The following is a 27962-nucleotide window of genomic DNA, read 5'->3' as shown; positions in this document are numbered from 1 at the left end:
AACTATTTTTTTTATTTTATTCAAAAAGAAACACAGGTACATTCAGTTCCATACATACAACCAATATTTCTGGGATTTGCTAAAATTGCAAAGTCCCAGTAAATGAAAGCATTCATAGATTATACAACACTTACAACCACTTTCACAGCAAAATGTCAGCTTTACTCCCTTTACACTCTTCAGATTTAAGGTAATGATATGTTCATGAATAACTATACCTATTGTAGTACAATACTGAGATAGTTGCCATCTTCGTACTATAAGCACCTGGGAGTAAAGTTTTGTTGAAGGATATAACTACCTTCACTGTCATGGGCAAAGCAAGTTTTACCCAACAGCCTCATCTGCAGAACAGTGTGAGAAGTTTTCTCCAGCTTATAACAGAGTTAAGAAGTCTTGGAAACTAGTTTAATTGAAAACTAAAAATTTTTTCTAAGATCTTGGGAAAGGAAAGTCACTCAGCGAGTAAGCAATTAAAGACTTAGAATGGAATCATGTCACTATCAAAGAGAAAAGTCCTCACTTCATGGAATTTTTAAATGAATACACTACTGGAAACTTTTTATCTTTTCCTTCCAAATTAAAAATGTTGGTTAGATGAGATTGATTATAAATATCTTTTCTTGTGGAAGTTTTGTCAGTACATGTCTTTCCTACTCACCAAATGTCCCTACTGCAGTACGTGATATATCAACTAAATATTTGTTGGTTATGATTTTTATGAACATGAGTGCATTGCAGGTCAATGAATTGTGATTTCATCCTATGAAATGCATCATACTTTTTATAAGTCTTTTACTTTACTCTAACTTGAAAGAAAGCCTCTTCTGTGTAGTAATTAGAATTGAGTGCTAAGCAAATTGACAGCTTTAAGAATTGTTATTGACAGAGGATGTTGCAAATCTAAGCTTAGTGTATACAGAATATGAATTAAAATTATTTTTGGCTTTAAATGGCCAAAAATCTTTTTATTGTGGTCATGGGAACTGGAATTTATATGATATGAGCTTTGTATGCAATATCACCAAATTTCACTGCAGTATAGGGTTTGTTACCATACTATTACGTACTGTTCTCACTAGTAAGACTACTGGTCTGACTTTATCCTGCTTTTCCTTCACACTGTTTCTTACGAGGATTAGGAATAATAGATCCTGATTCACAACCTGTTACAACTCTCAGGATGTGGTTGTCATAGTACCCATAACACTCAGAGGTGTTAAAAGTTCATATAGTTTGAATTGTCATAAATCAACAGATTATTTTCGTGAATCAACGGATGACCACCAGTACTTTCTACCTTTGAAGAAGTTTCTGTGCTATCTTTAAATGTTAAATCTAGTTTTAGTGTATAAGCTGTTTACAGAATGCGCTAATGATGAAATTAATTCAACAACAAGGATTGACTATGTTGTAAAACACAAACATTCCAATTTCAGAAAGGTCAGGTCCGGTATAGACTTGATCACTTTCATCTGTTTTGCTGTGAATGAAGAATAAAGGGCATCACAATGTCTGTTACCATAACCTTTATCTCTTGAAATCATGGTAAAGTGTTTCTTTAAACTATAAAACTGACAGCAGAAATGTGAAAGGTTTCATATTGTGAGCGTGTAGCTAATGTGTCATACCCTTTCACTTTATAATGTTCATGTTAGGAATGTCACAAAAATATCTTGAGTGACATTGACATCCAGCTTCCATAAATGAGAAAGTTACCTCTTGAATTTATTTTGGTTTGCCTCATACAGGTCCTGTCCTTTATATTATCCCATGTGTATTTGACAGAGATTTTATGAACATTAACCAGACAGTTGAAATTATCTTACTGCCATTTGTTTATTACAAAAAATTTACTCTCATTCAGTATACAATATTTACTCTCAAGTAAGAGTAGGGACACATTTGACACTGTTATAATAAGCAGAAATGTGGGCATGTATTCATCTTTCATTTGACACATGCTCAGTGCAATGCAAAATTTACCTAATTTTTTTATATCTCTCACCAGAATCCACCATAATTTAAGTCTGTCTGTATTTACCTCAGCAGCCAATTTTTGTATAATGGTCACCAATTTAGTTGCAAAATGAAATTATAACCTCAGACCTTTTCAGTTTTTCTGACTACAAAAGAAAATGGAGGAGTGCGGAAGCTTTCTCATTTTAAACACAGAAGGTAGTCAACATAGAATGAACTTCTTTTGGAAGAAAAAATCAAAACATAGTATCAAATTCTCCTTTGTAAATGCATTAACATGGCTATTTAAATCCTTATGCCAGAATGACACAGAATTAGTGTATCTCTTTGTACACACATACATCATTGGTAATGTGATGAATCCAAATGATACCCTGATATTTTGTTCAAGAAAAAAAATTAAAGTAAAGAGATGATATCAAATTGATTTTGAAAGTCTGCTTCACAAAATCCTATGCACATGATTTCCTTAAGTAAGTTACAAGTTATGTAAAAATCAATGGCTCCCTTCAAAAGTTGCACTGATATTTCATCATATACTGTTATTGACAAGAACGCATTACATTTTTTATGTAATCTTAATCATATCGTTAAACTTTCTCATAGTTATTTACACCAAATATTCTAATACTGAAACCAGACAAAGTTTCGGACTAAAATCCTAGCATTTTTTCTTTTGTTTACAAATAAATCTGTTGTCTGAAGAAACTTCTCCAAAGGTTAGGCGTGATTCCAGCTTTTCCAGACGAAGTTCAGTGGAGCTTTTCTATTCTACTGTAGTCTCTATGCTGGAATGAGAAAAAGTAAGATTAGCCTGTCTGTTTCTTGTTTGGCCTTTGAATGCTGAGCAAGATTCAGACTGAAAAGCAACAAGCCAACTTCAGAACAGTGAAGATGTTACCAATTGTGCTTGTTAACAATAATCAAATGAAAACGAAAAGTATTGTAATCTAATATTAGAGTGTAACAAAATATATATATATACTGTATACATGTATATAAAGGCTTTTAAAAGAAAAATCTATGCTATATTTGGCAGTTCTGAACACAGATATAGCTCTGAAATGAACAGAAATAGTAGTAAAATGAATAGTATACATGTACATAATTATAATTTCATTCTGTTTATGTACATGCATTCCTCTCATACTGATCAAGTCATGAGACTCATATATAAAAGTTTAATAAATAATATTTTTACAATTCCATGGGATTTCAGACTGTTCGTTATTTTATGTTATTTAAGTAGTGTGTGCTCAGTTGCCACCAGGAAGAAAACAAAGAGAAAAAACAAAAACAATAATAGGCGTAAAAGGCAAAAATATATTTTGAAAAGGAAGCAATCATGTCCCTTGAGTTGATTATTGTTTTTACCAACCTACATCAAAATTTATGTACAAAAACTAGCTAGTGGTGGTGTCATTCACTGCCATTCCTTGTCACTGAATTACATGTAGTATATTTGCTATGGTACTGTTTATTTTTCCAAACAAACTAATCTTTATTTTCCTCACATAAAGTGATAGATGTGAGCAATCCAAAGCCATTTTACCAATCAAGGCACAATAATTGAAACATATATCTTCTACTAATTAAATCTGTCTTTTTAGTTTCTGTTTATAATGTACATACGTACTAGGATAGTCTTGTAGTCAGTTGATGCAAGATGCCTTTTTAGTACCTCTCAGTATGAATCAAAAGACTTATTTATAATTTTATGTAATGCACGACAAGTGCTCCAAAATTATGCAAATAGTAATCAAAGTTTCAAAGAAGATGGAGGAAACATTTTTGACATCTGAATTAAAGTGTAGTACGCAATCCCCTGTTTATGGCGAGGGTTCCGTTCCTGATGGTGCGTCGTAACCCAAAATATGCCATAAACCGTAATATGACGATATTGAGAATACAGGTAGTCCCCATCATCGGCGGACTCAGTTATCGGTGATCCGGTTTTATGGCGCTAGTTAATGGCGGCTTTCGCTTACTGGCACACCCCCAGGAACGGAACCCCTGCCGATAACCGGGGACTACCTGTAAATGGGGCTTATGGCACCGTAATCGATGTGCCGGCTTACGGCGCTGTAAAATCAGGTTAACAGTGCTGTGTGCCAAGTGTAATAAAGTCGGAATACCGTAACTTAGGAACTGCCTGTAAGTTTGATAGCCTTACAAATACAGACAGTCCCTGGGTTACGACGGGGGTTCCGTTCTTGAGACGCGTTGTAACCCGAAAATCATCGTAAGCCGGAACATCATCTAAAATCTTAAGAAAACCTTACTTTTAATGCTTTGAGTGCATTGAAAACTATGTAAACTGCATTCTTATTGCATTTTTAATCTAAAAAACCTTCAAATATTGATTATTTTGCATTTTTGGTGTCATATTTCTTCTGCTAGATGAGCATTGTAGGTGTCGTAACCCTGGAAATAATTTCTGATGAATATAATTGAAAAGCGCCTTAACCTTGGAACGTCGTAAGCCGAACCCGTCATAACCCGGGTACTGCCTGTATACACATTTTAGACATGTTTTGAACAAAGCATAAGATCATAATATTTTGACTCTGAATGAATGCGTAATAACTAATCATGGAAAAAGGAAAGAATGAATGCGTAATAACTGATCATGGAATAAAAGTAAAGAACAGTTAATGAGTATTATTTAATTTAATGTTGATGTATGGTAAGCTAATAAACTGAATATTGATTATTCATAGGAATGACTTAGTGCAACTGTACTTTTAAAATGAAACTATTTCAGACTGAAAGTGTTGTATTTCTTTAAAACAAGAAAATTCAATCCTGCAGATTGACAGGAACTGTTGAAAATGGTAATATCAACATCAGTTTAAATCAAAGTCTTTGGCTTGAACATGGATAACCATCATCTTACTAAATGCACAAATATTGTCATTCCGTGTAGTCCACAAAATATGAGTTTTGAAAACCTTGATTAGATATTTGCTTCCAGGATCTTAAGTAAGATATGTACTCAGATGATAAATTTTGTATTTAAAGTCAAAGCATTGTCATGGACAAATTGAGACTACTCAGAAACATAGGCAGTTTTCATTAAAATAAAAAAATAAGCATGCACATCATCTGCTAGCTAACATCACTTTAAAAAAAACATACAAACTAGACTACACCTCTAATGTAGCTAACATCTTGTCCAGTTGTGCTGTGACAGGGACTGGCAGATTAAAAACTATGGCACCAGATGCATACGCACACATACACAGGATATACACAGACATGGTGGCCAATACCACAAAAGCACTCCAATGAATTCATTCGTCATCAGAGTTTGATTGTCCAGGATCGTCAGACAGGAAATAAGAAGACAATCTATCAAGTTTAAACAGTCACTAAATGTCCACATACCCAGTCAGCCTTTGTGGTTAAGTTGTACAAATCAATGTTCTATTTCTTTTTCTTTTGCATTTCAAGCTTGACCTCTTCAATTGCAGATACCCCATATATCGTGGTGAGCTTGAAAATGCGGGGAGCCCCTTTTTGAAGAAAATGATTATTACAAATGTCCTTTTAGCCATGATATCTCCAGCTTTAAGGCAAAGTTTTATGTTAACTTTTCTTCATACATGCTTGTTTAAAGTCCTAAAGAAATATTGCTTATAGTAGTATCTTATCTATATTATTGATCAGTAGATTCTTAATTTTGAGCATAATTTAAGATGATTTCTATTCTACAAGGCTAGAAGTGCTACCAATACTGTAGTTCGTTTGACATTTATCCATGCAAAACGCGAAGCAAGAGTCAGTTTTGCATGCAGAGTTATTTCATCTCTATTTCCTACAGAAACAACTATGTATGTTACAATCTTTAATGGAAAGCTTTCTATGTAAAGACAGTAAAGAACTATTCTTGCATTCTTTAGTGAAGAGTTTCAAAAACAAACTATTCTTAAAGACAGGAATTTATTCATACTTTTGTTCTGATCTTTAGTTTGTTATTGCCTTTTAGAGGAAAATGTAATAATTCTTTTACTGCATAAGATTGGCAGCCTTGTAATAGTATTATGAGATAAGTTAATCTTGCTGGATTCATGTGGATCTGAAAGAGCTGAGACAACTTTTATATATAAAAAAAGATAGCTTTCTACCTAGTTCTCTTATCAAGAATTAATATGGAATTAAACAACTAATTTTGTAATGAAGTCCATCAAAAATGACAAATATTCTTCTCACTATCATAACACTAACTTAATAGCAATGTGTTATCTTAGAAATTTATGTGAATTTGAGTACACATAATTCCCCATTATTTTCCCTGTTTTGGACATGATCACATTGCATTCTTTTCCTTGTTTATGCAAGGGAAAGCTTGGGAATCCAGCATAAGATTTGAGGTCAGTAGCATGTAACATGCTGTACATGTCCTTTCAAGTGATAGCTTGTAGCTCTAGACTTTACCAACTTTGGGACCAAGAAAAAGTATAACGTTGGTTGCTAATGCATGATAAATAACCAGTCACTGTCATGGAAAGTCGACCTTATGTCATTTATATGGTCCAATGTACTTTTGTGTTAATGCACCAACTTCTAATTTCATCCTGATCTGAACGCTCTCTTAGTCTTCTGCATTCAGCTATATTGACTAGAAAATATGGTAAAAATTGAATTTACCTATTCAACAATTTTCCAAAGTATTATCAGACTTTTCACTCACAAAAGTAGTATAGTTTACTGTTTTTTCTGGGCTCGGCCGTGTCGCTCCGTGAAATAATCCCTTTTTCACTTATCTTTTTTTTTTTATTCTAGCTGCTAGAGTTAAGTTATGCCTTTAAGCATCCTGCACATAAGGTGGTGAGTTTTTCTCTATACGTACAGTATTTGAATTTTGTATCCTGTATAGTATATTTTGCTTTGATTTGCTTTGGTTTATTTATCATTTTCATTGATCTATCCATATAAAAAAGTTTTTTCTTAATTTTTATAGCTACAAATTTTTTAGAATATCCAGTGAAAATTGCTTCCCAAGTTGAGGTCATCTAGATTGGTTCCACATGAATGTATGGCAAGTAAAAGATGGTTTCTTTCAACCATCTGGGTACTTCCTAACCCCCTGGAAAATATTAGATTGAGTAAATGGAAATACTGTATATGTATTGTGTATTGTCCGATTCTTGGTCTGGTTATCAGATCTTATGTCAGAAGTAATTGTCAGTCATAGCAGAAATGATGAAAGGAAATAATAAAGAAGTGCTGACCCGCAGGCTTCATGTTGCTGAAACCTAAGTTAAAGAAATTAAATTATCCAACATGAATAAAGTTCACACACTGACCTAACGATTATAACAAGCATAAAATTTAGTGCAGTCATTGTCATAAACTAATGTAATCTTGACATTCTCCTTCCATACAAAATGTTATTTTAAGGTATTTAATAAAATAGTTTCTGAAATAAAAAGTGCACACTGGGTACTCATGATAACATTCCTTGAACTCAAGATGATAATTTTCAGGCAATATTGAGTCACAGAGTTTTAGGCAGGAAAAGATTTTAGTATAAAGCTGAGAATTGATGGTTTGCATAGAGTGATATGTGAAATCTAATTGATCTGCCTATCTATTCTTTAATTTGTTTGTTCTTCTGTTTTTTTTATTTGAAATAAGAAAGTTTACCAGAAGTGGAAATTTGAAAGGCACTTGTATCCATCCTAACCCTGCCCATTCCTGTTAAATTTTTTTTTCTGGAAAGAATTAATTGTTTGCAGAACATATATCTTATGTAACTTTTGCATAATTTAAAGATTTGCCTTAGAACTAAAAGCTTATAGATTTACAACCTTCTGTGCTTGTTATTTAAAAAAAAAAAAGATACTGTATTTTAAATTTCAGAAAGATTGTGTATGTATTAGTATTGTTCCTTGATCTGAATTAATAAGGAGGATAAAGTTTAACTCGCTAAACCTCCTTAAGGAAAATACCTGATATGTACTATAACACTATGGTTTTCCCCCTGTCTCCCTTTTCTATCCTTACTTGTCATAAGATGAGGTTCCTTTAAAAGTAAAAGTAAATGAATAGGGAGTCCTCTGGAATGGGGTATTGAAATTTCACTGTGGTCTATGAAGTTTAAGGAGTTAAAATTGCAGTCCAATTACTCGCAAGTTGCTTGATGTCAAGTTCCAGTCTACATTTATATTGTCATTATGCCCTTATAATTTCTTTCTGCTTCATTCATGCCATATCATCATTCATGAGTGTTTTGATATTATTGATGGTTATGATCTGTCTCTATCATCAGGAAAAATATATCTTTCATTTCTTACCTATAGTACCTGGCAATGCCTTCACCTCACAACACAGATTATTAAAGATGACTGAAAGACTATTTACAATAGATATGCGATATATGACAGGAGGCTACAATATGTAAAACCAAAAAACTATCAATTACTTGTTGAGGTGGCACCCTGAAATTTTAGAAGGGGATTCAGAGAACCAAAACTTCCCATAAAGTATGAGCTTGCACTGTCCTAAATGACTAACATCCTAAATCATGAAATGATCCAGAGACTTACAGTATAAAGAAAATTTCTTGTGAATGTGTCTACCTCAAAGATTAAGACTGAACTTGCTTCCCAAAACTATGGAAGTCACTTGTGCGCTTATCTGCAGTTATGGTGCATTATCCTGTTACCTGTAAATTTATCAGTTCATATGTCTTTCCATCTTTACATGCTTATAACTAAGTAGGGTCACTTGTTTAACAGAGAGCTACACTTTTTAGAATTAGCCCTCTCTTGTGTCAGTTTGCCAACACAGTTAATCAGTATCAACCTTTTTTTTTTTGTTACTTTTGCTTATCCTATAGAGGATAGCCAAACTTTAGTCTCCTAGAAAATTATTAAAGATTTGAAATAATTCTGTTGTAGCAGAGATTTTAATGATTTTCCTTAAATTATCGATTTAATTCGGACTAAAATTTGTGATATCTGAATTGATGTAGACACCAGTGTAGGTAAGAAATGAAGATGATATCCCCCTAATGGTCTAGAAATCTCATCTATCCAATATTTTTTTCATAGACTTAGGTCCCAATTTATGTTCATCCTCTGTTAGTGTTGTGTGTTATATTGTTGTTATATTATTCAAATTCTTACTTGCAGTAAACAGTTACAAGAGATCACAGAAAAGTAACCTTGAAGGAGAAAAAGAGAAAATAAATAATGTTAATATTGAAAAATAATGCTATAAAAAATATCTAGGAATATATTAAAACAGAAAAGATTACATATGGTGGCAATCTTTCAAAAGTCTATAATCTAATGTTGTCTACAACCTAACAGTCTACGTATTGTAATTTGAGAAAAATAAATTGAAAAACATTAGACCTCACCTACAGAACTCAAACTAGTAAAATTAGCAGACAAATGAAGTTCAGCTGCAAAAAGCACTCATAGCGTGTATGTATATGTACTGTGAAACTTAGACTATCTACAGAGAAAAAAATGCTGCAGGTATTTGGAATGCTATTATTTGCAATGCTCTTAGTGGCTTTTCATCTCCCACCTGAAGGTTCTTGAACCCCTTTGTCTTCCTCTTCTTCTCCCTCCTCCTCCTCCTCCTCCTCCACCTCCCCCTCCTCTTCAACCCCTTTCTCTTCTTCCGCAGCCGCTTCCACTTGTTCTTTCGTTACCTCATCCTCATTTACTTCCTCGTGTTCTTTCTCAACTTCCCCATCTACATCTTTAGATTCTAGCTGATCTGGTAAATCTCTTGTCAGCTCTTCGTCTGTGATTGGGCATGCAAGGATTTTAATGTGGAATTATGCAAAGATTTGGGGTTCAACAGAATTTTAAAAGGGAATACAAAATGCAGGAAAGGGGCTTAAAATTGTGATAAGAAATTTATTGCAGAGTATGCATTGATGTTTTTACATGGGGCTGTTGACACATACTGCCAAGTGCACAGAAGAGACTAGCTACTACTTTATTTTCATGCTCTTCATCAATAGCACAAAATAATCATCAACAAAATCACAAAATTATTCCTCACCTAGTACTCTTGCAGAAAGTGAATGACTTGATACCTTTTGATATTTTACCTTTTGATGAACCTGATTTTTTGTTTTTACATTATTCAAAGGTAGCAGACTTAAAATGGAGAATAGGACTACATATGCATATCTTATAAATCAAGGACCTATAACATACCTTCACGCATACATCTTAGTGAGACTGGGATTTATGAGGATAGAAAAATATTTTATAGTATAATAAATTTCCTAGAAGCATGCTGGAAATGAGAAAGTATCTTACTTTAATAGTATGGGAAAGATTCTGTCTCATTAATGTACATGGCATGACTGAACAAAGCAAAGGCAAAAGATGCGAAATCTTTTATTAGAAAAGGTATGCTGTGTGTGGGGGACACAAGGGAATTTAAACCCAGGCAGTGTTAGTTCTTTTAACGTTTCCAAAGGTACAATATTTAATAAATATTGTACCACATTTTTTTTAATCTGCTTTTTAAAAAGGCATAAAACAGGATATTAAGCAAGACCAAAAGCAAAATTTCATTATGCATTGTAGATAAGTCATATGAATAGTACTAGCCCTCTTACGCCGAAGTGGTAAAAAAAAAAAATTGTCTCCCGTGTGCCGGAGGTGTTTCAGAGTGAGCGCGGAAGCGGAAAAAATATTTTTTTCAAAAAATCACAGCGCGCTTAGTTTTCAAGATTAAGAGTTCATTTTTGGCTCCTTTTTTGTCATTGGCTGAAGTTTAGTATGCAACCATCAGAAATGAAAAAAATTATCATTATCATATATAAATAATGCGATATATGATAGCGCAAAAACGAAATTTCATATATAATTGTATTCAAATCGCGCTGTGCGTAAAACGGTTAAAGGTAACAAGTTACTTTTTCTTTCGTTGTAATGTACACTAAATTGCGATCATTTTGGTATATAACACATTGTAAAACGATAAAAGCAACACAGAGAAAATATTATCACAAAATAATGCATGAATTCGTAACGCGCGGACGTAAACAAATATTTTTTTCAAAAATTCACCATAAATCTAAATATTGTCCTAGAGACTTCCAATTTCTTTCAAAATTAAGATAAATGATTGAATATTACTGTACTGTAAGAGTATTAGCTTACAATTGCAGTTTTCGACCATATCTGACGAGTTAAAGTTGACCGAATGTCGAATTTTTTTATATATATATTTTTATATGCAATTATTTCGGAAATAAGAAAAGCTGCAACCTTCAAATATTTTTTGTTTTATTCTACATAAAATTGCACACATTTTCATATATAAAACTCTATGAAATGCCTAATATGAAACGGAGCAAATATTCCGAGAATGGTACGTACGCATTTCGGAGATTTGTGGCAGAGAATCCGCGCGCGGAGGGAAGGAAAGATATTTTTTTAAATTCACCATAAATCTAAATATTTTGCTAGAGACTTCGAATTTGTTTCAAGATGAAGATAAAGGACTGAATATTACTAGACTGTAAGAGTTTTAGCTTACAATTGCGTTTTTCGACCATTTCGGTAGTCAAAGTTGACCGAACGTGGTTTTTTTTCTATTTATCGTGATTTATATGCAAATATTTCAAAAATGAGAAAAGCTACAACCTTCAATTATTTTTTTTGTATTCTACATGCAATTGCGCACATTTTCATATATAAAACTTTATGTAACGGCTAATTTAAAATGATGCAAACATTACCACAATCGCACGTATGATTTTTTTCGGAAGAGTTACCGCGCGGACGTAAAGAAAATGTTATTTTTTTCATAAATTCACCATAAATCGAAATATTGTGCTAGAGACTTCCAATTTGTTGCAAAATGAAGGTAAATGCTTGAATATTATTAAATATAAGCGTTTTAGCTTACAATTGGGTTTTTCGACCATTTCGGTAGAGTCAAAGTTGACCGAAGGTTTAAATTTTGGCAATTATCGTTATTTATATGAAAATATCTCAAAACTGATAAAAGCTACAACCATGGGTTGTTTTTAGTTGTATTGTGCATGAAATTGCGCACATTTCCATATATATAAAACTTTATATAACGGCTAATTTTAAAATGGTGCAAACATTACCACAATCGCATGTATGATTTTTTTCGGAAGAGTTACCGCGCGGACGTAAGGAAAAAGTTTTTTCATAAATTCACCATAAATCGAAATATTGTGCTAGAGACTTCCAATTAGTTGCAATATTAAGGTAAATGATTAAACATTACTAAAATATAAGAGTTTTAGCTTACAATTGCGTTTTTCGACCATTTCGGTAGAGTCAAAGTTGACCGAAGGTTGAAATTTTGGCAATTATCGTATTTATATGAAAATATCTCAAAACTGATAAAAGCTACAATCATGAGTATTTTATTGTTGTATTTTACATAAAAATGCGCACATTTTCATATCTAATACTTCATGTAACGGCTAATTTACAATGGTACAAAAATTATGTCAAAGTGACGAAATAATTTCCGAGATGTGTCACAGATACTTTTTAGTGCGGCAAGAAAGAAATTCGTGCTTGCGCGCCTGCGTAACTATTGTAAACAAAACAACACCTTGATCCGTGAACTCCCAGCATCCCCCAAGGCGCGTGATTCAAAAGTTTTAGGCTGGTAGGCCTATAAGTATTTTTCCGCGAATTTAAAAAAACTTTTGTAAGTCGACGTAAAATACGTCCAGTCGGCACACGGAAGACAAAAAATGTCGACGTAAAATACGTCCAGTCGGCGTAAGAGGGCTAGGCTACTATATTCTAAGTTTTTCCATAGGTATTACGTACACATTTCTGAAAGGCTGAAATTCTATCATATTGAAATTTTCTGCCTGAGGACATTATTATCTGAATAGGTGAGAAGTTATGCATTCTTGCTTACGACAAATGACAAGAGGAAATACCGTGAAGATATGGTAAAATGCATTCTGACATTGTGTACATTGAAACATTAAAACAAATAGATTCCAGACTACAACTTAAATCTGACTGTGTCAGTTTACCAAGTACTGTAATATACCACAGTTATTATTTACTAGAAACCGAAACCACTATGGGCTTCCTTCTATACATATGAGACACCCAACAGTAAACTTGGATATCCATGTGAAAAGAAGTCTGAAAACTCAGGGTTATGCATGGTAGACTATGGTGCAGTATAATGAGTGAAGAGAGCAGAAATGGTTTTTTTTTTATGATTTATAAAACTTTGATACTTTTAGTATTCTGCAACATGAAGTTATTGCATGTTTCAGAATAAGCTAATGTGTTATTGCAGAGTGTACATGCTTAACTGATTCAGCGCTAAACAACCATTCATAGAATTATGATGATGCAACGATTATTTCAAGTATGATTTCCTTAAGTACATAGTATATAGTTCCCAAAAAGTGGTTAAGAGATTCCATCGCTGGTTTACAAATCCGTAACCTTTCATGGCAGTGATTAAGATAAAGAAATGTCATGATAAATAAATAAAGAAAAATAATTACCTTCAATTGCAGTTTCAGCAGGGGTAATAACAGACACTGGTGGAACTTCATTAACCTAGAAAATGCAAAGCAATGATTATTGTTCTAGAAAATTAGAATGTGAATGGCAGCTGAAGTGATTTTCTTTGAAAGTTATGTCAAATTTAGGCAGTTTGCAGTTTTGTCATCATCACCTTCAAACTTTCACACTTTTGAGAAGAACCCAATGTAGTTGTCATTTCATCCCTGTATCAAGTATCCATTAAGTATGATGTATACGCAGGAAATTTGGCTTAAAAAATATTGAAAAAGGCATTATATACACTTGCAGAGAAACATCTACAAAATTTTCATCATACATATTAACGTCCAGTGTACTTTTGTATTAAAGATGCAAAATTTTAACAGGTACTGTATAACCAAATTTGAAAATCTCATGACGTGACTACTTTGAATTTTGGTTATGATTAATGGTCACAAAAAACCTTTGAATAAATCATTTCTGTTGGATTTTGGTCTACATTTTCATTGAGATGAATTTTGTCCATTAGAAGCTCTGAAGCTACACAAAGGGGGAGAAAAATTATTCGGACCAAAAGGTGTAAATTTGAATTCTGTAATGGATCCATATGGACCATTCTGTTAAGCAACTGTGGGTAACTAGATTTGGAGTTTCTTTTACATTGGTACATCTTCGAATTTTATGTCAGTTTTTTTTACCAACATGTCAGTTTTTTTTACCAACAGTCTAATTTTTCATTAAAACTCAAGTCATTTGCATAATTCATGAAATATTACTAACTCACAACTATACTTCATTTGATGCAACCATTAAATGGTCCTTGTTCTAACCATACAGTAACACTAGATTATTTTAATAGCAATACAGTACTACTCTCATTTACTTTGTCTTAATGTTGAACACTGCACAAATTAAGGTTCCACATCTATTTAAATCCTTTTGCATTTGTTCACACCACCTTGACTTGATTTTAAAGAAGGCACCACAAAACAGGCTTAAGTTTTTAACATTCCTGTATGTAAATAAACCTGAAAATGAGCACATGTGATGACTGTAGAAGGGAAAAATATGATACTGATGTGCAATTTAAGTTTTTTTTTAATACTATATGAAAGATGAAGGTGATTGCAAACATAGCATATGTTACTGTGCTGGTTTGTTTGTCTGAGTGTGGCACAGACGCATTACCAAGCATAACGTCGACTGTGTGCCATGAAAAAAGATAGCTACGTAATGTAACGGTTGTTGGAACTGTATAACAGAACTCACTTCTTCCAAAGTATTTTCTTCTGTTTCCTTAGGTTCATCAGATGGTGGGCGCTTCTCCTGTGAAGCCTGGTTAGTAGAAACAAAGTTAAAGAGGATTTACTAGCATTTTATTTTTGTGTAAAATTTAAAACAATCATATTGTATACTTTGCTAATCAAAGTCTTACTAATCAAAATCTGTATTAGGCGCACATCAAGTTACGGTACATCAGTATATACTTAAATCACTTGATAATTTAATTTATTGTTCTCTATGCAAAATCACCTTTTTGCTTTTGCATTGTAAGCGCTTCATTTTTATAAGCTATTAGTGTAAAGAAGGCTCAGCACTTCTAGTAAGCTAATTATATCACTACAACATGCAACATAATTGTGGTGTCTATGATAGGATATACATTTACAAAATTCATGTGTTGAAGAGATCTGTTTGAACTATAATTCAAAATTTTATCAGTCTTTCATTACTCATATGTCTGATTATAATAGTACATCTATGGTAAAGCACAATTTACTGGTATATAATGTTGAAATATACTGGGAATTTATGGTATCCACAAATATTGTACAATAATCATGATACCTTACCATCAAAGGCAACATGGAATTTCAGTGATTATTTATTTATACCTTATACCTTTTCGTTTGATTACTGGCCTGTTAATTCCTTTTCATATAGTCATTTCCTTTTATCAAAATTCTGTTTCAAGGACTGTGCATTTATATAATGTTACAGTATAGTAGAGTGTATCTTTTATTTGGAAATGCACACAACTTGATTTTTTAAAATTAATGAGCTTCATGTTCATAGATTATAATTATAATCAATCTGCCTATAGTCAAAGTAGTTTTCTGCTTTGCTGATAAAGCAAAATGTAAACAAATTTATATTACGGTTAAGGAGATATAACTCCAAAGACTTCGCACAAAACTACTTGGGGTTGACCAGCTCTTGATCTGTACTTCTTTCACATAAGTAAATAATAATGAAGTATTTTAGTTGTTCGTGGTTACTTAGTTGAAAGGGTATCTACTATTTAAACCACTTGCTTTGCAGACGTTATTTTTTATCATCGGAGTGAGATCCATTGTATCTCATTTTGGTGCCCTTTTGCACATTCTTTAGTGGTATTCGCTACTACTACTGCACTGCATTAGGTCATCTGTACATCCGAGTTGATACACACAAGTTCAAAGACAAAACTGATCACGGATGCTCTGTATAATATTAATTTAACCTTTATTTGATTTCTTGCCATGTTGGTAAACAAATTTTGTATCTTTTTCTATGTTTTTTACAATCATTCATCATTTCTCGCTGCATCATACTTTTTTGTCCTTTCTTAATAGATTTGTTTTGTTCTTCCATTTTATGAACTCTTTGTACAAACAAGGACACATGATGGCATAAGCCAGGTTAACCTAACAAGAGCAATTATTTTTAGAGAAATACTTATTCTTATTCATATTATCATTTTAATGGGTGTTTTCTTAATTTTGGTAGTTTATAACATCATGGCAACTGTCAGTAATATTACCAAGGCTAAGTCATATTATACTCATTAAATATCTTGAATATTCTCTACAATACATATAACACATTGTATCTGTGTATCTGAAACCTACAAGAATTTTAATATGCCAGTAGACCTACCTCAGACAACAATGAACATTTCCGTTGTATGGAAAGTTTGTTATAGTATCTGGGTAAAAATTCGAAATGATTACAAAATTAGTCCTTGATAGGATTAGGAAATAAAAATCCTTGATTAACCGTAGATAACATCCTCCCAGTTACAGGTTTAATAAAGAATAAATACTTTTTGATCAGCTACCATGACATTTCAAGATATAATAGAGATGACATTGTTACACTGGCCACTTTATGCACCTGATCAAGTGTCTTTGATGGCATGTGCTATGATATTCATAAACAAATCTTTAAATGGAATTTCTACAGACATTCTGGAAATAAGAAAGGTAACAGTAGATTGTAGGATCAGCATTAGATGAAACAGTGGTCTCAAACTTATAGGAAAAGTGACGTGGGGGAATTGAATAAAAATGCTGTCTCAATGAAAAAGTGAAATATTTAGAGCATCCCTTTGAACCCTGTAGGCTTTTGCTTTACCTCCATTCCCTCTTCCTTCCTTTCATCTTGCTATTCAGCCTCTCTAACTATTACATACTTCTTTGTGAAACTCTAGGTTTTTCACCCAGTTTCATATTTAGATCCTCCTTGTACTTCATCTCATTTGTTTTCTGAATCTGTTTCATTTTACTATCCAGCCACTTCAGGTCCATATTTTCCTTCTTAAGCACTGGAGGACTGAAAGTTCCCCAGTGTTTTGCTTTGCAGCATAAGCAAATCTCATTTTAGCAAGAGGGCATGAGTGAAAATCCTCAAGAAAATTTAACTCCTTTTTATTTTATTATTTGTTTTTGGTAAGATTTTCATGCTTACATGCTTTAAAGGGCTCTATATCAGTTACTATTTCAGTTGTTATTTTAGAACAATTTTTATCAGTATGTATCATATTATTTATACACAAGTTTAATTTTAATTGTCATCTTATTAAAGTAAAGGATATGTGATGCAGCAGAAACTTACCTCTCACATGATAGGAAAATCTGTCAAGATTAAAAACCCTTCTGTGAACTGATAGTGAATCTGACTTGTTGTTGCTCTGGTGAGATGAAGATTAGCTCATTAAAGCCCTTTCATTTTTAATTTTTATTTTGATATTTTTCATTTTGATAGAACAATGGTTATTTAAACCTGTTATATTTTTTTTTTCATTTTTTCCCTCAGCTTTGACTCACCACAGTTGATTAATTGCCAGGTAACTAATTAAGCATTTAGGTAAACAGAAGGACTTGTACAGGAAATTAACCCAGATTGCTTTTGCTCTTACCTGGCACCAAACCTGGGAATTTGAGCTGGTAACTATGTCAGAGTTACAGTATATTTCTGTCCACATGAACTGACAGATGGAAGAATTGAAGCTGAATCTGTGGGATGGGTGGAAAATTCTTGCCACATGAAATATAAAAAAGGCAACTGCAAATGATGATGATAAAAAGAAATTTATTTTCTTTGCTTTCATGATTTAAGGTCCCCGCACATTTTCACTCTAAATATTTTGCCTATCAGATTCATCTGGTTATGATCAGTATGTATTAACAATTCAAAATTTTATTCTGAAACAAAAAGATCTCTGTTCCATACAATGAAACCTATTGTACTCTATTACAAAATGAAATTGTATACTTTGTCTAACCATCAGTTTTTTTATTTAAATTTTGTCATCATCAATGAAGTCTGTTTTTCATATGAAAAGAATTCTGTATGTTCCGTAGTCTTAAAGCAGTTTTAAAATAGAGAAAATATTTTTTTTTTGCTCTGTATTTGCTTAATCATATAAATAATATTCAACCATTTCTATTGCTTTGCAGCCTCTTTTTTTTTCTAAACTTATCCTTTGTCTTAATCTTTAACCTAGAGCCTCTGGTATAGAATATACCCCAAAATATTGTACAAGCATATTCATAATTCTAAAGCCAAGTATTTTTTCTAAAAATTTCCTTGCAATTGAGGAGAATCGAAGACATTATATCAATTATTTTGTGCGACATGCCTTCTAGCTAAAAAGGTCGTATAGTAAAATCCTGTGAAATATGCCTGAAAACCAGGACAAAGAAAACCCTACTTATGTTTTTTTTTTATAATCTTATTACGTACTCATCATTTGAAGTAATTAAGGTTCCTGCAAAATGTTTATGAAAGTTACATTTTATTAATCTTATGTATAATGTCAAGCTTAACTATTTCCTTGATTTACTCCTCAGAATTATGAGCATATCCTATATAAAGGGAATTCACTTGCCAAGTAGTAGTCCTTTATTGTGTAACTGCAATTAACTGTATAAGTTTTATAATCTTATTTACCTTCAATTTTACTGAGTTATTTCTTCTGTTCCTTTTTAAAGTTTTGTACAGTAATGTACAGTACTATATGGATGTTATATACTTAGGAATCTTTCCAGTAAAAATTTTGGATTGATATGTACGTATAAATTGCACGAATGAAAAAGGTATTGTAACTGTAGCTATTATGATAAAATAATCTTCATCATCATCACCTCCCATACTGCATGATGCAAAGGGCCTCTGTGAAATTATGCCACTCATATTTTCTCTAAGTTTCATCTTCCACAAATCTCCATTGATCTCTAGCCTTCTGTCTCATAGTACTCATCAAATAGATCTTGGTCTTTCAACATTTCTGGTACTAACAGCAGCCGGCTTATTCTTGCCACACACATACTATTCTCCCAAGGATTGTACAAAGCTATCTCTGTCGTCCATTCATCATTAGCCTGTTTACATAAGGAACTTGAATAATTTCCCATATGGCATCATCTCTAACTCAAACCTGCAAACTGACTCCTAATATTCTTCTTAGAATTTTATCCTCTTAGTTACAAAATATTTTAGATATAAGGTAATTTCATTGCCATACCATGGGTCATGCTGCATAATACGTAAACTAAAACCTTCATAATGTAAAATATTTACTGTATACCCTGCATACCATGTGTTCCTAAACAAACTACTTATAGCATAAATTGTATAATTTTTATAAGTCCTGAATTATAATTATGTTATATTATTTTTACAGTACTATAGGGAAACTACAAGTTTTAATATGTAGTTCAAGTGGAATTTCATACATTTCACTGCTTAACGAATCTTTAAATCTGGTGCCATCGAAATTATTATTTTGTTATCATCTCATAGAGTCAGCAGTATTTTCCAGCTCGGTTTCTTAACAAAAAATAAATTACAAACTCGCATGTTGAAAATTTCATATCTTGAAATTAGAAGTTCATATGTGCGGTAAAGTATTTTATTGAACTGGGCTGGTTTCCTAATGAATAACCTTGAAAGTGAATAATTTCATTTGATTAAAAGATTTTTTCACAAAGCAGCATCCATGTATGAACATACTGTATTTCAAAGCTTGAAAAACTTTTAGCCATCTAGTATACACTAACTAGTTGAAGCTGAAATATAAAAAGCTGGAATATTTCTGGAAAAGGCTTACAAACATAATACAGCTGTCTGGATTCTTACTGATGTAAACCATTTCAGTGTTCAAAATTAAGAAACAATATGAGCTCAGCAGAAACCCATTTGCATTGGCCATTTGTATATCTTAAAGAATTGTATTATGTGCCATAGAAATGTTGTCCTTTATATAGCAAAGAAAGGAAACAATTTATATAAACAAGCAGTGCTTTTTCTTATACATTATACAGAACAAAGAAAAGAATTATGAATTAATTTTTCAGAAATGTACATAAATTAACAGAAATGCAATGTGATACTGACTGTTCAAAGTCTGCATAATGACTAAGGTTTTCTGTTTTTTCAGGAATAACCAGTACGGAATCAATAGTACCTCACTCATGTGTAAATAATCTTTTTCCAGAGGATAATGTAAGTATAGTATACTCAATTAGTATTTCCCTGAAGCATGAAATTACATTTTACCATGTTAGTACTGTACCTAGAAAATAGCTATGCTGAGAATAAGTTATGACGTCAGCAGCATTTGGTTAATAATTCAATTGTTTGTATGCTGTTCTAGTAATTGTGCTTTTTTTACCAAGAAAGATGAGTTCTTTGCATGCATTTAAGGCTACAAGGACGTATACAAAACACTCGTGATTCTAATTTTATTTTTAATCTTCAATTATCTTCATGTAGAATGAGTATAGTAATACAGTACAATAGCAGTACTGAAAAACTAGTCAATAACAGTTTCTTGAGTGGAGTACCTAAAGAACTGGAAAAATACTATGATTGTTTTGATAATAGTACAGTATATTAATTAGGAAATGTTATTTATTTTAGTCCCTTACAAATTAAATATTTTCCATATAATAAACTAATTATGCAGACAGATTTTGTACTGCACAAGAAACTGTTGCTGACTAGTTGATGATTAGTGCAGTACCTTAGAAGACTGAAAAAAACGCCAAACAAATTTACAGAAATTTCATGAAATTATAGACATAATATTCCTAAACAGGAAACAATACAAAACAGAATAACAGATAATAACTCAGATCCTAGAAAAAAATACTTAGAAAAACACAGTGTTACATACGGTACTTAATCTGTTCTAAAGATGACTGTATGTAAGTAATAAACATTAATTTCTCAAAGCTTTGATGACAACAGAGCAAAATCACCAAAGATCCATGTCAAACTCTTGAATATATTGTGGCCCGGGCATAAATATGAAGTAAACGAGTATGGATGTCACTAATGCAAAATGATTTTACAATTTACACAGCAGTTTGAAATCTTTTTCACTAAAGAAACAATAAATAATAGTATGAGGAACTGATGATAGTAGTAATGTGCTTGAGACAGCACTTAGGTTTGACTTTGTTGAGCATTCTTAACCCTGTTTTGAATTTATAAGTTATTTTCTAAATTTTCTAGTAACTACAAAGATTCATAAGCTTAAAATGTGACTCAGACTGTAATGAATACAAAATTAATGGAGTTCAAACAAGAAGAGTATGGGAGAATATCTTAAAATGTGATGAAAGTAAGACACTAAGTCATTGCTATTAATATCTTATTGATGCACAGATAAAAGGGCCATAAAATTCAGTGATCAGGAGTAGGCCACCAAAAATCTGTCTTTTACATGGATGAAGAGGACTGGTTTTCACGAGATCAATTGAACAAAGAGGATCTTGGCAAAAAGTCAGTACCTGAATGGTGCTTTGATAAGCTTTGAAAAATATGGAAAAGGCAAAACAAAAGATAATGAGGAGGAGAAGAAACTACATCGTTACAAAATCTTTGTGAATGTAAAGACACATTTGCCAATAGTTAATTTTACTACCTGCAAATGTAGAACTATTAGTAGGAAGCATGATGTACTTAGCCCAAATCAATGAACTATATTTAGCATTACATAAGTACTGGTAGTACAATTGACTATTTTTATATAAGGATTAGAAAAACTAGGATTGTCTACTGCTGATTGACAGTCTATCTATAAGGCAATAAAGATTTTCAGTCTAGCTCCTACTGCACAAAATACAGTAGTATCACCATGGGCTTGTGACTTTGTTTTGTTTACACAGCACTACAAGACTATTATGAACTACTGTACAGTACAAAAATTAAAGCTAAAATTATTTCTATAAAGTTAATCAGTAAAGAAGTACAGGTTTTGGCATTTGTGTGTACTGCACTAAATAGTAACTACAAATAAAATTTAATTCCCTCAAAACTACAGTAATGTTTCATAGACCCAAATGATTACATCTCAATATGTCTTACAATGTATGCACATAACCTCTATAACCTACTTTTGGGATACATAAATTACATAAATGATTGAAACTGGGACCTGAAATGAGCCATCATGAGTAAACAATGCTCTGCAATTGAACTACGCAGCATCTGCTTGTTTTATTTCAGTGATTAGCTTCTATAGAAACGTTCCACACGCTTATTTTTCATTGCTAACGAGTTTAATTTCCTAAGTTATTTATCACATGGGTTTGATGTACAATCTGAAAAGAAATGCACTTACGAATTCAATAGATAAAAAAACTCTACGTCTAAAAAACTTCATTTGTGAAGTACTTTGACCCTGATCAGACAGGGTAATAGTTCTTCGCTGTTTAAGTTCTACTCCAGTAGTCAAAGTTGATTGTGATCAAGAAGAAATCAACTTCCACAGTTAGTAATGGTATTCATGACAAAATGAGCTCTCTATTTCTAAAACTTTCCTACTTGCCAAAAAATGAAGGTCATATCATCAAGTACGAATATTTTTTAAGTCCTTTTACAATACCTGTACCTTGAGCTTCAGACTTAAAATGTTCTACACAAATAAAGAATACAATTCCATACTTCAGTTCTCGACTCATCAAGCTGGAATGTTAATTGCACGCTGTAAAATTGCCACTTTGTCAGTCAGATGCAGAGGTCAGGAATTATATTTAAGAAAAAACACAAAAAAGAAGAAAACTCCAAAATCCTGTACTACATCAAAGATTAAAAGGAGTACAGCATCTTTCACAATTTACGTATTGCATCTCTTTAAACTTAAAAGCATTAAATAAGAATGAGCATTATAGAACAACTGACAAAGTCACAAACGTATTTTTTAAAGCTGATGTGTAATATCGTATCTAAAGACTACGCTAAAGAGAACATTTTAAGCATATTCACATTGCATGAGTTTTTTGTTAGTTCCAATCAGCTGATGAAAGTAGTAGTAAATCTATACATAATACAAATACATTAGCCAACTGTATTCTCCTATGTAACCCCAACTGGCGCAGCAGAACATGCAGCAATGAGTCCCTTACTCCAAGCCAGCGCGAGGTGCTTTAATGCACGCCTACCTCTCGACTAGTTGAAACACCGTTAGTCAAAGGTTGGCTGTCTTGGTGCTTGGCTTTCTCATCGTCGGGTACAAGACTGGTGATACCAATTTTTATGTCCTTTTTCTGTTCATCTGTCAATTTGAGGAAATCTCCCAGGGTATCGCATTCATTTGCCATATCCAAGTCATCGAAATCCTGTGGAAAATCAGCATCATAAATATGTTGTTGATGATGTAAATACTGTACAGCATGAATAGTCTTTTTATGTGACTTGAACCAACTTGCATTTACAAACAAAATATTTAGGAAATCTAAAAGAACAAAATACATTTACTATAACAAGGAGTTTCTTGCCAATCTCAGATGAAAATGGTGAAGGGTGGCAAAAAACTATTAATGTTGTGTACTTAAATCTATAAAAAAATTCAGTTGACTGTTTTAAGGTGGAAGATTAAGAGCCCGGGTGAAATTCTTTGGAAAAAGTAGCTAAAAATAAAAAGGAATGTTTGTGTGAGACATGTCTCTTATGTAGAATCCTAGGATTTCCTTATGCAGGAAATTGAAATAGTACAGGGATGAAGGATACTGTATTTGCCATTCCCATGGGAAGTGACTTGTAAATGAAGGTGCTCTGAAGAAAAAATTACTTCCTAATTGAAAAAACATATCAGAATACATACTTTCAATCTGCATGGCAGCTAGAGGGGCAAAACACTGTGGAAAGTCATTCCAAATAAAAAACGGAGGAAGATATCAAGTATTTTGCACATAGTTCTTATGAAGTCTGCAATCTCCAATGGTAAAACATAATGATAGTATGAGTGGCAACATAAATACGTTGTGGTAGGAAAAAAAAAAAACAAGAGAAATCTTGATTTTCAGATTGGCAATACTGTTAAAATGATGAACAATGAAAAATGTTGCTTGTTACAAAACTGATGAATAATTCCTTACTACGTATATACTGGAGAAGATTATGATAATGAGATATGAAAAAACTTAAATACATTTTGTAAAAACTGAATATTATAAAATGATAGGTTTTCACTTTAACAAAACTAGTATTGGATTTTTTACGTGAATTGAGATTGTTTCCATTACAGTATAACAAAATCTAAAAATGCATCACATGATTTTTTTACTCATACAGGAGCATGATTTTACTATAAAAGTATTAAACAAGAAAAAATAATGACTATTGATAAACAAAACTGTTTTACCTGTTATTAAAAAAAAAAATAATTTTATGTAAAGAATTCTATGTTATCATGATAATAAAAAATGCATATATTTTGCAACTTTTTTTAGAACTCAAATTCTGATTCATGTGCCTTTGTGCTTCATTGTTATCCACTGGAACTCACAACATGGTCCTTTGGACAATTGTAAGAGTCAGCATCACATTATTCTTAATGAAATATATGCAGGTTACCACTACATGACAACCCCTTTCCTTTATCCAGACTTGTATCTGGTTACTGAAATTTATTATTCCATTGTTTGGTTTTGGTTATTTCAGCATCCAATGAAACACCCAATTTAGATGGCTGCCTCAAAATTGATTAGCTTATTGTAGGTTAGATTAGGTTATTTATAACTGAATATAGAATTCTATACCTGCAAAGCAATATTCACAAGGGGGCAGGGGTCAGGAAGAGATCACTGAATTTGTGGAATATTACAATAAAATTAAATATTAGAAGAACAAAAGTAATGGAGATGGGGCTGGGGGGATGGGAAAACTCAGTAATTGGAAAAACAGAATCATAAAAAAGGAGAACAATGATGGGCAAAACAGTACCAAGTGCATTAAATTTTCAGAAATTCGGTAATAAAAAAAACTCAAATAATGAGAGGAGAGGACTCTTAGATTGGGGTGGAATATTAAAAATTAACATTATGAATTAAAAGAAAAAAGCGCCAAAAACTCACCCCACAGTAATCGGCATCATTGAAGATCTGTGGCGTCATAGGGACTTTGTTGTTACCTTTTGGCCTCGCATTTTCGTTCATGTAGTCTTTGGAGTCCTCTTGGCCTGGGTCAGTTATGTCGATGGTCACGAAAGGAATGTTTTTACTCTCCAGGATCATGAGGGCTCGCTGTTGGTTTTTTTTTACCTGCAATGAAAGGTGGCAGTTAGCAAGGTTGTGAGATGGGAGTAACTCTGTCTGTGCTACAATAATCTACATATGTATATACTATGTTTAATTTTTTTTCTTTTTTTACAAAAAAAGGGCACCTTGAGGAACTTACAGGAAAGGGCTTAAATTTTTGGAGTGATAAAGGCTTCTTAACCACCGAGTGGTTTTATCTGATTGCGGTGTGCAAGGAAACTGATAGGCAAGTGTATGGACGAAGGGGGCTAAAGCAGAATGACCAACATTCCTAATATTGAGCCAAGTTTATTATAAGACTAATAATCTTTAATTTTTATGCCTTTCCAGAAGCCCTACTTTGTCTCAGTTTTGGTGAGTGTTGAAATATTATTATTGTTAATTTTTTGACGAATTAAAAAATTTTTAAGGTATTAATTTTCCTTAATAAGCTTTTTTTTATATTCATTGTTATGTACTTTTGTTATCCAGCAGTTTTCTCTGTGCAATGCTCTTTATTCTTTTACTTTTAACCAAATTGTAGATATTTTGAATGTTGTAGTTTTGGCTGTTAATTTTGATTGCATGCGACTGATTTTCATTTATTACAGTATTATTATTTTTTTGCAAATGTTGCATTACATTTTATATTTTATTTTCTATAAATCATCACATACTTATAATTGTTAATTGGAAAAATGTATGAAGTAAAAAAATTTATCTTTTCTTCACATTGCGCCAAATTTTCCATCTTTTTTTTCGCACATTACTTTTCATCTCTCATTAGTCATATAACAGTAGGCATTCAATAAGGGGGTTGCAGTGTCAAAGATAGTTTCTTGATGGTGAGCAGTGGGTTTAGTTTTTGATATATGTAGTTCAAAGGGAATTTTGATTATCATCATTTTTCATTAGAGTATCACATGTTCTGAGAATGTGCTTAGAAGTAATTCAAAGTTAAATCACCCATAAATCATTGTTTCAACATTGCTTGCTACTACCACTTGAAATACATAAAACATCACAGATTTTATTCACGTATTTTTGCAGTTCGTGAAGATCAACTTTAAGAAAATTAATTCAGTTTCACTAAAATTAATGCAGCTGTGAAATTTTCAAACCTTAATATATGTACTATATGTATGTATGCATGTATGCATGTATATATATATATATATATCATAATACTATATATATATAATATATATATATATATTTATATATTTTTATGTATTTTGTGCAGTTTGTGAAGATCGTATTTAATAAATTACCTCAGTATCACTAAAATTAATGCAGCCGTGGCATTTTCAAATTTTGAATACTGAACTGTTCTCTTCAAATTATTTTTTAAGGTAAATGACCCTTATTGTTTGGAACTTTGTATACATTATGTGTGTGTGTGCGTGCACAAGAAATTGTATGAAAATGAAAACTACGTCACATGAGTCGTCCTCCTCCTCACTTCGGAATTTAGAAAATTCGTTGCTTAAAGTATTTCTTTTTAGGCCTAATGTGAACCATTTCCGCATGCTTGGTGGGCAGAGAGAGAGAGAGAGAGTGAGTGGTGTAAAGAGAATAGCTGCTAAGTTTCCACAGTTAGGTTACATACAGAGTACAATTCTTGTGTTGGACTGATATTAATATTCCATTTTCGTTTTATCTTTATGTGATATTTTCATACGAATGTCATCTTTTTCCATTCAGCAAATATTATATATATATGTATATATATATATATATATATATAATATACATATACATATACATATACATATATATATATATATACATATATATATTGTGTGTGCACATATACCACACACACATACTAATACACCCACAACTGAGAGCCACATATCACTGTATGAATTTTGTAATATGTATGAATTTTGTAATATCAGTATTCATATAAAAAAAAAATATTAACGCAAAAAAACTCCTAGCAGTGCAAAATACAATGAGAGGAAGTATTTCAAATCTATTTCATCAGGACTGATGAACCTAGAGCATAAAAATAAAAATAAATATAAAAAAAAAAAAATTCGAAGACGTGGCAGTGCCCAAGGCAAGCCAACGGCATTGGAAGGTTAGCCGCCATCTCCCCCCACCCCCTCTGCCCGCCCCCCGTCTCTGGCATGGCACCAGAGATGTTGCCACTGACCCCCAACAATGCCAAACCTAACCCCAACCCCCCATTAAGATCCCTCGTCCCCACCCCAGTCCGTTCCCATCGCAATAACGCTACGTTTTATTCACATCACTTCTGTAAAGACGCAGCGAGCAAGCCACAGGAAGTGTTTGTGACGTGTAATTTGGAAGTTAACCATGACAGTTATTGCATTACCCCCTCCGATAAGTCACTTCTACAGAGAAAAGGGAAGAAAACCTCACCATTCCTATATCAAGAGAGACAGGAAGATAATTTCACCGTTCCTACATAGGAGTAAAAAATTGTAAAAAAGATGGTACTTCCGTTCCTCTATAGGAGTAAAAAAAATATGTCAAAAATATGGCACTTCTATAAAAACAAAGAAAAGTGAAAGCAAAGAGAGAAAGTTAGTGAAAAGCTTTGGCTATATAAGAACAATGATAAAATTATATTTTAAAAGTGATAATGGACTGTATTGAATAAACAAATTTTGACACATGCTGAAAACACTAGTATCAGAAATCATGCATGATT

The 27962-nt window shown here is 32.4% G+C and overlaps 1 protein-coding gene across 3 annotated transcripts in view; it reads right to left on the bottom strand.

Annotated features, from left to right (window-relative positions):
* Positions 1-27962, bottom strand: part of LOC135201603 (SH3 domain-binding glutamic acid-rich protein homolog) — a 110933-nt gene continuing 82971 nt past the window's right edge. For 2 of the 3 annotated variants that reach the window (XM_064230649.1, XM_064230650.1), the window contains exons 2-7: positions 25118-25303; positions 23204-23380; positions 14760-14825; positions 13490-13544; positions 9523-9744; positions 1-2768 (exon numbers count right to left, since the gene is read on the bottom strand). In XM_064230649.1, coding sequence (XP_064086719.1) covers positions 2764-2768; positions 9523-9744; positions 13490-13544; positions 14760-14825; positions 23204-23380; positions 25118-25303 — 711 coding nt within the window. In that variant the 3' untranslated portion in view covers positions 1-2763. The remainder of the gene's footprint in view (positions 2769-9522; positions 9745-13489; positions 13545-14759; positions 14826-23203; positions 23381-25117; positions 25304-27962) is intronic. The other variant, XM_064230651.1, reaches the window with a different exon arrangement.

This window comes from Macrobrachium nipponense, chromosome 28 (assembly GCF_015104395.2).
Source record: "Macrobrachium nipponense isolate FS-2020 chromosome 28, ASM1510439v2, whole genome shotgun sequence".
NCBI lineage: Eukaryota > Metazoa > Arthropoda > Malacostraca > Decapoda > Palaemonidae > Macrobrachium > Macrobrachium nipponense.
The sequence above is the reverse complement of the archived record's forward strand: the minus strand, read 5'-3'. Positions and strand labels throughout refer to the sequence as shown.